Below are 12,132 nucleotides of genomic sequence, written 5' to 3'. Positions count from 1 at the left end.
TGAAATATGATATGGGAAATGCCAGGTATAGTTTTAAAGATATATGAACAGGACAAAGATTTTCGAATCTTTTCACCTGTTCGTGTCGCCATGCAACAGCCTGTAACATATACTACGGGGTAATGGTAAGATTTTAGAATCGTTGATTCAAGTAAGCTTACGAAGTTGGTAAGCGAAGCCACGTGGTGATGGCGGCAAAAGTTGACAAGCCGTCCAAAGATTTTTTTCCAACTCAGTTATAATTATCATCAAACTGTAGATAAAAAATTTCAAAACTTTTTCATCGTTTTGAAGAGGAAGAGAAAGCGTTACAGTCACAGAGTTAAAGTTAATGAAATAATAAGAAATGAAAAAGAAGATGGGACCCACCTCTGTAAAGTGAACGCAAGATGTGTGCAGTTTTTGCAATTACCCTTTTGCATGAAAGTTGCCATTAGCTCTTTAGATTCGCCTCATCTCTCCTCTTTTCTCTTCTTACCTTTTTATTTATTAAACGACTCTCTCTGAAATCCAAACTGATCAGGTACGTTGATTTCATAATTTCTCTTTACTTATTTTGATTGGGTTTGATTCAGTTTTTTCCTTTTGCTTTTGATTGATTAGTAAGATGGAGTTTTAGAATTTTCTTTCAATTGTTTGTGAATCTTATTATTTTATGTTCATTTTTCTTTTCCAGCAGCTAGCTTCTGGCCTTCAAATTTTGGTGTAACTTTACCTCACTCAACCAAATTCCCTTTCTTTTCAGGTGGGTCTTTTTCTTTTACTTCTCTAACTACAGGAAACAATAGAATTTGGTTTTATGGTTTTGGCTTTGAGATTCATTACTTATTTTTACGGCTTTAATTCTTTAATGAAACTATATTGTTATTTGTTTGCTTTGTATGCATTATGAAATATTAAAGATTTTGGAAATTATTTTGATGATTCTTGCTCTTTGGCTTATTATCAAGCACCATCTAGTAACGTGATTAAAGTGTTGCATATGGGTTTTAAGCTATATAATTTTTAAGTCTGTCCTCTTAAAAATTCAGTGAGTTGGAAACTGTTGTTAAGAGCCAGATTTCACAGATACTTCAGGACTTGGGACTAATGTCTGTGCCAAGTTAAACAACAGTTCAAGAAAGAGTAGTGGTTGCATAGGCCTTGATTTCCTTAAGTGCTCAATGCCTATTATATGCCCCCATGTTAATGGCGCTAAACAAATTTCTAATGGAACTTTCACAGCTTGTGAGTTGGTTCTTACAGAAACCTAGTAACACATGATTGTAAATACACAGTTAGGTCGTTTTATACCACTAGTACTTTAAACACATGTATACTTGTGTCCTCGATTCTAACTTTTGAGAGTTTACTTATTTATGTCTGTCCTTTCTAACTGATTTCACTGTTTGGTTGTGTAATTGGTTTATTAGAATTATGAATGGATGCTTTCTTTACACTGCCTTCTTCTGCCAGATTAATTAATGAAATTTTCTGGTTGAATGCTTTCCTAACTTTGATGTGAAAACAAGGATGATGTGACCTCACTAATAAAAATTTCATTGTTACTTCTCAAATCCTCATTTTTTTTAATTTTAAATAACTTTAATTGTTATTTGTATGAAAACTTTATTATTATCATTTATATATTTCTAATTAATGAATCTGGGACCAGAATATTCTTTGTTTTTAAATTTCCCTACATTTCATCATTCATGTTTCAATTTGACCTTCTCGGAGTACATTAACTTGGGTGTTTTGAAATGTTGGCCTGTGCTGTATTTGACTGAAATGTTTGCTATTTTTTGGAGGATCCAATAAGAAACACATGTTTTGAACTGTTTGCTGTCATCATTTATAGATTTCTTGTTATAAGTGGATGATTTATGTTTGGCAATATTTTTGGTATTTCACAAAATGAATTGTTTTCTGTACATGATAATTCCATTTTGCAAATAGTACTGAGATTCTTAAACTTTAATGTGTAGTTATCCATTTTATTTGACGTTGATGCATTTCCAGGGAAAGTTTAATTCCTGTTTGGTTATACAGAGTGATACCTGACATATAAAAAATGGGGGCTTCCAGCTCTCGGGTAGAAGAAGATAAGGCCCTACGGCTATGTCGTGAAAGGAAGAAGTTTGTTAGACAAGCGCTTGATGGCAGGTGCTTGTTGGCAGCTGCTCATATTGAATATGTTCACTCTCTGAGAAATGCTGGAACTGCTCTGAGGAAGTTTGTTGAACCTGAAGGTCCAATTGAATCTTCTTTGTACACTTTCACTGATGCAACTCCAGAGCCAGTTGCTTTGACCGAGGAGTCTCTTTCCCATTTCTCATTCTCATCTCCAACCATTTCCCAACAGGTAGATGTAACTGAAAACCTTTGTCCATCTCCTGCTCCTCATACCTCAAGTCAATTTCAGGCAAGTCACATGAAATTTAGTGGAATATCATCCAAAAAGGTTGAAGAAGAACCTCCTTCGCTTGATATTGGAACGGTAACAACATCGAGCACTCCAGAAAATAGCAAACCTCATGGCACTGAAAATGAAGAATCTTCACTATTTGAAAAATCGTCTATCCCCGCAGAAACTCCACCATGGGATTACTTTGGACCTCGCCATCCGATTGACCAGCAATTTTCTTTTAAAGAAGAGAAAGGGATGAAGCAAGGGTTTGAAAATGTTGATGATTTAAGAAAGCTCAGGGAAGAGGAGGGAATTCCTGAGCTGGAAGATGAAGAGGGAAATGCTTCTTTTCGTGGAAGGGAAGAGTCCCTAGATTCAGAGGATGAATTTGATGAGCCGTCTGCAGACACGCTAGTTAGATCTTTTGAAAATTTTAACCAGCTCCATGATCATAATGCGGCTGGTGCTTCACCTACCATGCCATTTGGTAGCGTAGCTTCTGAAAGTGAGTTCATGAATGGTGAAAAATGCAACTCTCCTGATTTATCACCAGTGAGAGCCACTTCCTCTAGAGCTTCCCTTTCATCTAACACAAAGAAAAGACCAGTGAAGGAAGATTGTATTGAAAATAAGGTTAACCCTAAGGACTTCCTTTCGATCATGAAAGATATTGAATATCTCTTTATTAAAGCTGCTGACTCTGGGAAGGAAGTTCCAAGGATGCTTGAAGCAAACAAGTTGCATTTCCGTCCAATGTTACAGGCAAATGAAAGTATGCACATTGTCTTTCAATTACTGTTAGTGAAAATTTTATATTAATTCCTGTTTTCGTTCCACTTTATGTATTAGTCATGATGGTTTAACTTAGGTGCTTTAAAATGTTATCATGTACAGTAATTGACTGAAAAGTTTCTATTTTTTGGAGGATCCATAAGAAATGCATGTTTTTTCCAATTTGTGGGAGGCCATAGCAGATTATTGATTGGGATATTTCTCCTTTTACCTGAGTTGGTATATAATTTTAATAAAAAGAAAATTTGTTGTTGCAGGTGGTTCAATGGCATTTACATTCTTCAAAGCATGTTTCTCATGTGGGGAAGAACATAGTGAAGTTGAAGAAGGTAGGTCTCCTTATCTCTGCTCTTGTCAATGACATAATAGAATTTTAAATAAAGTATGAGAAAATTATTCTTCCATGACACCAATTATGATGGTTAAGGAGTTGAACTAATTTTTGAGAATATTTATCACATCAATGATTTAATTAGACTAAAATTTGATCCTTGGAGTTCTTTGGTTGTGTATATCTGGCTAATGTTTGGAGTTATTGATAAAATTCTTCATAGACTTGGACATCATTGAATTTAATATCTTTCAGTGTTTGTCTAAAGATGAAATTCTAGTTTAGTAACAATTGACAAGAAATGTCTTCTTACTAAAAGTTTCTTTTCTTTACTTGTTGAAGCCAATGCTACATCTGTTGACAATCAATTTGGTACAAAATGAAGATCGTGTTCAATTGTTCAAAAAATTCTTCATTTAAGTTGATTTGATCATTGTTCAACATACCAGAATTCTCGCAGAAGTTGGGTTCCACAAATCACAGAGAAAATCTTGGTTTATAAATCAAGGAAAAGGCATCAAATGAACAAAACTAGAAATTTGTTAGGGATGTATACTCACTGGGATTATTTTTGCACATTGGTTTTGTGCTTTACTAGAACTGTAGTTCACACACACTGATCCTAGCTTGTCAAAATAACCTGATTGGGACCGCTCTGAGTCCTCTTTTGACCATAGAATACCGAACTATGCACTTACCTTTTGCTTTCCAATCAGCCATAGTGCTCCTTTCATTCACTTAGCCAAGAACTACCACTTGGCTCACTTGTACAAGACCTCCAGCCGTACTCATTTTTGGCTCGCTTAGCCCTGGCTAAAATGGAAGATTCATTTTGCCTCTGTAGCAAAGAGATAGTTTACTAGCTTGCTTGGTCAAATTTAGGAATGGCAACAGGGAGGGGCGGGGAGGGGATATCAATCCCCATCCTCGGCCTGTCCCCGTTACGGGGATAATAAGAATCTCCATCCCCTCCTCGCGAAGGAAAATCCTCTCTCCGTCCGCGCGGGGAAAAATCCCCTTCCTATACCCGTAAATATAAATTTTAATTCTTTCCTATATTTCAATAAATAGAATAAATTATATTTTTTCAAAATATCACTTGTTACAAGAGCTACAAAATATTCATTGTTATTTTAGTTTAAATACAAAGTTTTCACAAAATTCAACAATATACAATAATCAATCTCTTCATTAGTAGCACTTCATATTGATATCATCATTAATTCTTCATGTTGATACAAAGCAACATTTTAAAAACTAACCTGCAATAATAAATTTTAAAAGCAAAATTAATTTAAAAACAGCTTACATGGGAAATACTAACGAATTTGTAATTAAAAATATTAAACTAATTAAAATATACTAGAAATTATTATATTAATATATTAGATTTAGGGGGAGGGGAGGGCATGGGACGGGGACATATGTATCCCTTTCCTTAGCCCGTCTTCGATTACGGGGATTTTTTTCATCTCCATCCCCGCCCTTCTCCGTTTTCATCGGGAAATCCCCTCCCTGTTATGGTCGGAGCCTTTAAAGTCGGGCCCAAATTGTCATCCCTAGTTAAATTTCAATTTTTGTTGTTTTCATATTGGCTGAATACCAAAAACCAGAGAAAACATTTATCGTGGAAATTATTGCATGTGTATCATGTGATAGCCTGAAATTTTAAGCGTATTTAGGACAAAAGATAGTGCTTAAGTTTTAAGTAACATTCCACCTCGCAATTTATATGCATTTTAATTGATGGGCTTGTAATGAAAAAGCATAATTGTGAAGAAAAATAAAATTTCAATTTTCAAACGCTCAATATAGTTTTAAATAACATTTCACCTTGCAATTTATTTGCATTTTAATTGATGGGCTTGTAATAAAAAAAAATAATGGTAAAAAAAAAAAAATTGCCATGGGGTATTGAGGAAAAATAGTAATATAGGATATTAGGTTTTAATTAGAAATATTATTAAGAATATATTACCAATTGGGAATATTAAAGTTGATTAAGAATTAGCATTTAAATCAAATAATATTTCTAAGTTCAATTGGGGTTAGATTTGTAATCATATAAATATAGAGTTTTGGGGAGAATTGAGGAGAGCATTTTAAGAATTTATGGTTAGCTTTACATTTAGAGAGGCTAGGAAGCACAAACATGGAAATGCTTAAATGCACGCTGTAACGGACATGGTGAAACAATATTTTGAAAAATATAGGAAACAAAAACAGGAGGGAAACACATAAATATAAAAATGAGGTTTATTTGTAAATATTAACTTTTAATATATATTTTTTAATAAAATAATTCAAACAAATATTACATTTTACTATAAGGTTATAGTAAAAAAAAAAAGTGTTATTAAAAGATAAATAAGAAAAAAAAAAGCCTCCAAATCAACATTCAACTATCTAATAGTACAAAAATAAGAATCAATGGTCATAAATAACAAAACAAGAATCAAAATATTATCCTTAAAAGGTTCCCTAACACTCCCGCTGTCAAGAGAATCTGAGAACTTAAAATAGAGATGAGTAAAATCGTAAAAACCCTTGATTACTTAATCAATTACTGAAAGAAGATACCCTTTATGTGATTGAATTTTTTTTTCTAAGAAATGAATAGAAAGAAGTAAAAAGATTGCTGATTTAGACTATTGATAACTAACGGAAAAAACTTGGATATGTCATAGAACTTGAAAGTGAAGAGATTGAATTGAAGCACTTAGGTTAGTAATATCTAATATGTTGTGTTTTATTTTATTTTTTAATTAGAAGAAACATGTTTCTAGACTAGAAACGAGGTTTGGAATTTTTTTTGTTTGCAGAAACTGCCCTGACATGTTTTGGAGTGTTTCCATTTTCGAAACGTTTCAAAAACCTGAAAACCATACCCATCCAATGTCTTCATGCATCATAGCCATGGGGCGGAGCACTACTGTAATCTCTTGGTGGAGCGTCGAAGATATTAATTTTTTTAATTGTAATCTTTTTCCTTCTGTCAATAAAATACTCAGATTATTCAATTCAAATTTCAATCAGTCCCAATTTAGTCACAATTACAGTCTTGGTTCGCAACGCACTCAAACACAGTTGCTTACATGTAACAGATTGAGCATATGATCTCTTGGATGAATTTGATTTGATGTTAAATGACTACTAAACCCTAAATGTTTAAGCTTAGAGGTTAGGTCGAAAATGTCATGCATCTTTCTTATTCTTGATTTTTCTACCTTGATCACTAAACATCTATTTTAACTCCTTTCTTAGAGCCTGCGCAAAATTCCATAAAATACTTAACTTGGCATAGGACGGAATCATCTCGAACATCTTCATCTAGGACTCCTCTGGGTTTGAATTCAAAAGACGAGGTAGAGGACCTTACCAGTGATGTTTTTGATAGTATTCACATGATCTCAAGCAGTCATGCCTCAACCTTGGATAGACTATATGCATGGGAGAGGAAGCTTTATGATGAAGTAAAGGTATTATCAATTTCTCTAAATAGTTTTAGTTTTTGATTATGTAACTTACTAGTTCAATCAACTAGATTCTAAGTTGTACATTGTATAAGAACCATATAAAATTATTTGGAAGTGTGGGAAACAAATATAGGTACTTTGTTAATCGAATTTCAGAATAGTAGAAAAAGTTTAGTTAAATATCGGAGAAAAGTTTGGCCTATAAATTAGTCTGTAAATTTATTTTTTGACTGAATTGTTTCTATATTACAACTTAAATAACATATCCATTTCTGTATTCTTTCGACAATACTTGCTTTCAAAATTTAAGACTGTTTTTCTTCTCTCTTTTTTTTTTTTGGGGTAACAAACAATATGCTCCTCTCTTATGCTGTCCTTTCCCAAGCTCAAAGAATATATTTGTTATCAATTCTCAACAGATGACATGATTGAATGCGTCCTTGTAAATGTAATTGACTTTCTAAATGCTATGATATCCAGGCTTGTGAGATGGTCAGAAGAGTTTATGAGTCAAAGTGTAAAACATTAACACAACTGGAATCAAAGGGAGAAAGTCCTGCTAGAATTGATAAGACCCGTGCTGTTGTTAAAGATTTACGCTCAAGAATCAGAGTTGCAATCCACAGAATTGAGTCAATATCAAAGAGGATTGAAGAACTACGGGACACAGAGCTCCAGCTGCAACTTGAGGAGCTGATTGGAGGGTATGTGTTTGATATAATTGTTTTCTTAATTTCTCCTTAATTTCATGTCACATAGCTTCCAATTGGGATCTATATATCGTGGATACTACAAAAATGTATGCCTCTTGCTGGACTTATAGTCTCAAGAAACATGGTGTGTTTATAAGCCCACGAATTTATTTTATAATGGCTTGAATGTCTTCCTTTTATGTGAGTTAGATGGATTTGGCTGTCACAGACTAAACTTTGCTTATCTGTTTCGCAGAAGATTATTGGTCATACTTTGAAAGTCCTGATGTTTTTGCTTATATATTTCTCACAGATTTTGTCATACTTTAGTGCCGATGTCTTAAATTTTTTCTTAAATGAATGCTGTTTTGGGTGGTTTTTCAAGTCATGAAAGGATGTTCTCATGAACTTATAAACTGCAAAAAAGGCAGTACCTCTGATTAAACATTTGAAAATGGTCTGATACTGACTAATACATACATACATATATTGTGTAAAAATATCAGGTGCTTTCTTCAAACATAGATGGAAAACCTCCTATGCATGCATCAACATTGTATACGGGTAAATGAATTCTTTCTATTTTCAGAACCGGGTCAAGATCAAAGCTTCTGTCCAAAATTTAATTCAATGTATTTATATGTATGTAGCGCTCTAATCTTTATGTATATGTCTATCTATAGTGAATCCTATAAAGGGGATAGATACATACATACAAACATATATTGTATAAAAATATCAGGTGCTTTCTTCAAATATAGATGGAAAAGCTCCTATGCATGCATAAACATTGTATATGGGTAGATGAATTCTTTCTATTTTCAGAAACAGGTTAAGATCAAAGCTTTTGTCCGAAATTTAATTTGATGTATTTATATGTATGTAGCAATCTAATTTATATGTATATATCTATCTATAGTGAATCCTATAAAGGGGATCTCCCTGTTTTATTCTAACATAAATTCATTGATTTGGTAATAGAACTTGGTGCTGCATCTTATAAATTTCAATGTAAATTTATTGACCTCCCTTGAGGTTGAGGCTAATGACAGGGTTGCTGATTGGGTTTAAAATAGGTAGAGACCTTTTCTATGGTCTACAGAGGAGGGTTTTGATAACTTTCATGAAACTTTATGGGTGGTCTGTAATGATTTTCAAAACTGAAGGGACCTGTACTAGCCAAACTTCAGAGGTCAATGAAATATTCTTGTCTTCATTGAGCTTGAATTGTCTTAATCTTAAGGAACATGTCCCACTAGTTAACACTTTTTTTTTTTTAAGTCTTGTATTAATTTCATTGTTTCATGGATATTATTTTTATAAAATTTACCTATTTGGTCCTCCTTAAAATTATATCCTTAACTAGCGGTCAAAATGAGAACTAGATAATGGAAATTCTAGTTTTTGGTTTATCTCATCAACAGTTGAATGAGATTGATGTCTGATGCAGTAATAGGCTGTTGTCAGGTTTGCTTCTAAGGATTACTGAGACTGAAAGTATAACTCGCCGTGTGTCTTTTCAGTTTGTTTTTTTCTCTTTTTCCTTTTCTCTGCTGCTTTCTCCTCAGGATAAGAGGCTTCTGGATCTTTCCCTCTATGCACCATTTTCCTATGCTTTCTGTAATTACTTTTTCTTTTTCACTTTTTCATGCTTGATATATCTCTAGGTGGCATTTTTTATTTTGGACTTATCTATGAATAAATCTAAATTTGACTGAAACATAAATAGGCTTGTATATATAAATTTGGATGATATGTATAGTTTTATTTTCTCATGTCTGGAAATAAGTATCAAGTTTGCTATTCTAAAAGAGAAGTGTTTGAAAATTAACATTTTGATGTATTAGTTTGTTTACTTAATTAGAAAGAATTCTAATTATGATAATAACTTTAAAAAAATAAACTATTTTTATTATAGTTGTGGTGTTGGGTGAAGGTGGTCGTGTTGTATACGATGGTGGTGGTGAAGATTATGAGCTAATTTTGGGATATATTTTGATGAAATAGAATTTCCTTTTTTCATTCAACTGCAATTTCTTAGAAAAGAGTGTATTTTAAGTAAAATAGAAATTATCCAAAATAAATATTAGGTTAAATACACACTCCAGACACAAGGGACATGTAGGATTTCTTTTTCTTTTCCCCTTATTATAAATTTTGTTTGTGAGGATGCAATTGCCACATTGGGTTCTCAATTCTTTACTTGAAAATTTAATCGTTTCCACTTTTTACATTCATTCCAGGTTAAGTCAGATGTGGGAAGCTATGTATGAATGTCACAAGCTTCAGTACCAAATTATCTCGGTAGCTTTCAACAATGGCAACAACAAAATCTCAATACAGTCAGATTCACAACGGCAAATTACTATTGATTTAGAATTTGAACTAAGCTCTCTGTCTTCTAGTTTTACAAAGTGGATTAGTGCTCAGAAATCTTATCTTCAGGCTATAAAGGATTGGCTTTACAAATGTGTATATCTTCCTAAAAAATATTCCAAGAGAAAAAGACCACGGCGATACCCCGCTTTGCGAGACTCTGGTCCTCCAATATATGCCACTTGTGATGTCTGGTTGGAAAACCTGGATCAATTGCATCCTGAGCATGTCACTGATTCTATCAAGAATTTAGCAACACAAATAATTCGCTCCCAGCCACATCAAGAAAAGAATCAAGGGAGAAGTGCCACCCGTCTTTCAACAACCTGGAATGCTGATAATGCCAGTACTCCTGCAATCACTATAACGACAGATGAAGCTTCAGAGGATTGGATTTCTGGTTTTGACCGTTTTCAATCATGCCTGGTGGATTTTATTGGTCAGCTGAACAACTTTTCTAAGGATTCTGTAGATAAGTATGCAAAACTTTTGCAAGCCATCAAAGATGCTAAGAATAACTACACTGGGATGATTAACAGAGATGCTAAGAGTAATGCTGATCTGGTACGTAGTAATTGCTAATTGCTGTCAGAATCTTAAATTTTCAACTCTTGAATGAGTTGCAAATGGGGAAGGAAGAATTACACATACTTTAAAATTTCTTTGCTGCTACTTGAAATACAGAAGCATTTTCAGGTCACAGATAAATGGCAATAATTTGTTTCTAAAATTCTCTAAGAGAAAGGAATAAAGGTTGGAGGTTTTCTTTTTATGTTAAATGGAGGGTAAAATAAAAGGAGGTGAAAATTAATTAGTATGGAGATGTTACAAAGGGTGGGGATGAGGTGTGTAATAAATGTAACAGGATCTGTGTAAATTTAGCAAATAGAAAGTAGCATGGATTTCCAATGCTCATCTCGTTTCATAATGTTTGTTGTAATCCCCTTAAAGCAACTCAATTTATGCATTATTTACTGTGTTTTACCCTCTCTTTAATTTATTAACCAATTTCCTTTAGATTTTATTAAATCTTTCCTCTGGGTTTAATTTGTATTAGTAATCACACTTAATCATCATAGTCTTTGAAATTATAGTCAAATTTATTTGAGAAAGATTCAAGGGTTTTTAATAAGTAAAATTAAGGGTTAGGGTTTTCCTTGAGAAATGCAGATTTAGGGGAAAAAAAACACAAAAATAAAATATGGGTATGTACGTAATGCAATGCTGACCCCTTGGTAATTTTATTTTATGTTAAAACTTCATCATAACTAGAGAGAATTAAACAATTGAGGCTATCTAAACAAACAACAATACTAAAAAGGGTAAGCTTGTCGTACCGAAGGATTTGATCCAAAAACACTTTTCCATCTTAATAGCATAAATAACATATTTTCACCTAAAATAAAACTTTGTATTAAGGTATAATTGGTAAATTTATTATGCCAAAAAAGTTGTATAATTTGAGAGATTGGGGATTTTTAAAATCGAAAAGTTATATTTGAATCATTATTGTATGTCAAAACAAAAGATTAAAAAAGTTTGAAAAGGACAATCGGAAATTCAGAAGATTAATAAAGCAATAAAACCATGTATACATATATTTGAATACACAATTGAATTATTATTATATGATTAAATAATTCTAAATTAATGATAAAATAATATTTAATTACATGATGACATATTAATTGTATACTAAAATATTTGTACATATAATATTATTCATTAATAAAGTGACTTTGTAAAAGGAAGTTCAAAAATTCATCAAAGAGAAAAAAATCTTTTCATCTTCCTCTCAACACTCTTCGCAAAACTAGTGAAAATCTAAAGCATCACACCACCTTTTGCTTTTAGGTAGAACTATTAACTACTAAGTAAAGTAGTTTGTTTTAACTTAAGTTTGTGGTTAGTTTAACTAGTTTTGGAAGAAGGTTGTTGTGGTCATTTGATAATATTAGATGAGACGGTCATGAACACTTCAACGAAGGAAAAAAGATATGGATATGTAGTCGACATATGGGTAAGTTTCCTTCTCTGTCATAGTTACATTTAAAGATGAGTCTATCGAGAATGTCT

The 12,132-nt window shown here is 32.7% G+C and overlaps 1 protein-coding gene across 4 annotated transcripts; it reads left to right on the top strand.

The window, feature by feature from the left end:
* Window positions 1-297: 297 nt before the first annotated feature.
* LOC123225864 (protein ROLLING AND ERECT LEAF 2-like) lies at window positions 298-11,040 on the top strand. Of its 4 annotated transcripts, none has more exons than XM_044650174.1 (7): window positions 298-523; window positions 680-745; window positions 2,002-3,161; window positions 3,439-3,510; window positions 6,777-6,991; window positions 7,469-7,692; window positions 9,924-11,040. In XM_044650174.1, exons 3-7 carry the CDS (start codon window positions 2,054-2,056, stop codon window positions 10,636-10,638), a joined length of 2,334 nt encoding a protein of 777 aa, XP_044506109.1. In that variant the 5' UTR covers window positions 298-523; window positions 680-745; window positions 2,002-2,053; the 3' UTR covers window positions 10,639-11,040. The 4 variants fall into 4 exon arrangements, with proteins under 4 accessions (XP_044506109.1, XP_044506108.1, XP_044506107.1 ...); XM_044650173.1 differs by having other exon boundaries at window positions 677-745; XM_044650172.1 differs by having other exon boundaries at window positions 299-523; window positions 2,032-3,161.
* The last annotated feature ends 1,092 nt before the right edge of the window (window positions 11,041-12,132 follow it).

Source organism: Mangifera indica, chromosome 9, assembly GCF_011075055.1.
Source record: "Mangifera indica cultivar Alphonso chromosome 9, CATAS_Mindica_2.1, whole genome shotgun sequence".
Taxonomy (NCBI): domain Eukaryota; kingdom Viridiplantae; phylum Streptophyta; class Magnoliopsida; order Sapindales; family Anacardiaceae; genus Mangifera; species Mangifera indica.
This window is presented reverse-complemented; position numbering and strand designations above follow the sequence as displayed.

Excerpts from the sequence above, each read along its gene's own strand:
- LOC123225864 (XM_044650174.1), top strand. The coding sequence starts at position 2,054 with ATGGGGGCTTCCAGCTCTCGGGTAGAAGAAGATAAGGCCCTACGGCTA. Across the intron at positions 3,162-3,438 it reads AATGTTACAGGCAAATGAAA|GTGGTTCAATGGCATTTACA; the intron begins GTATGCACATTG and ends TTGTTGTTGCAG. Across the intron at positions 3,511-6,776 it reads ACATAGTGAAGTTGAAGAAG|AGCCTGCGCAAAATTCCATA; the intron begins GTAGGTCTCCTT and ends CTCCTTTCTTAG.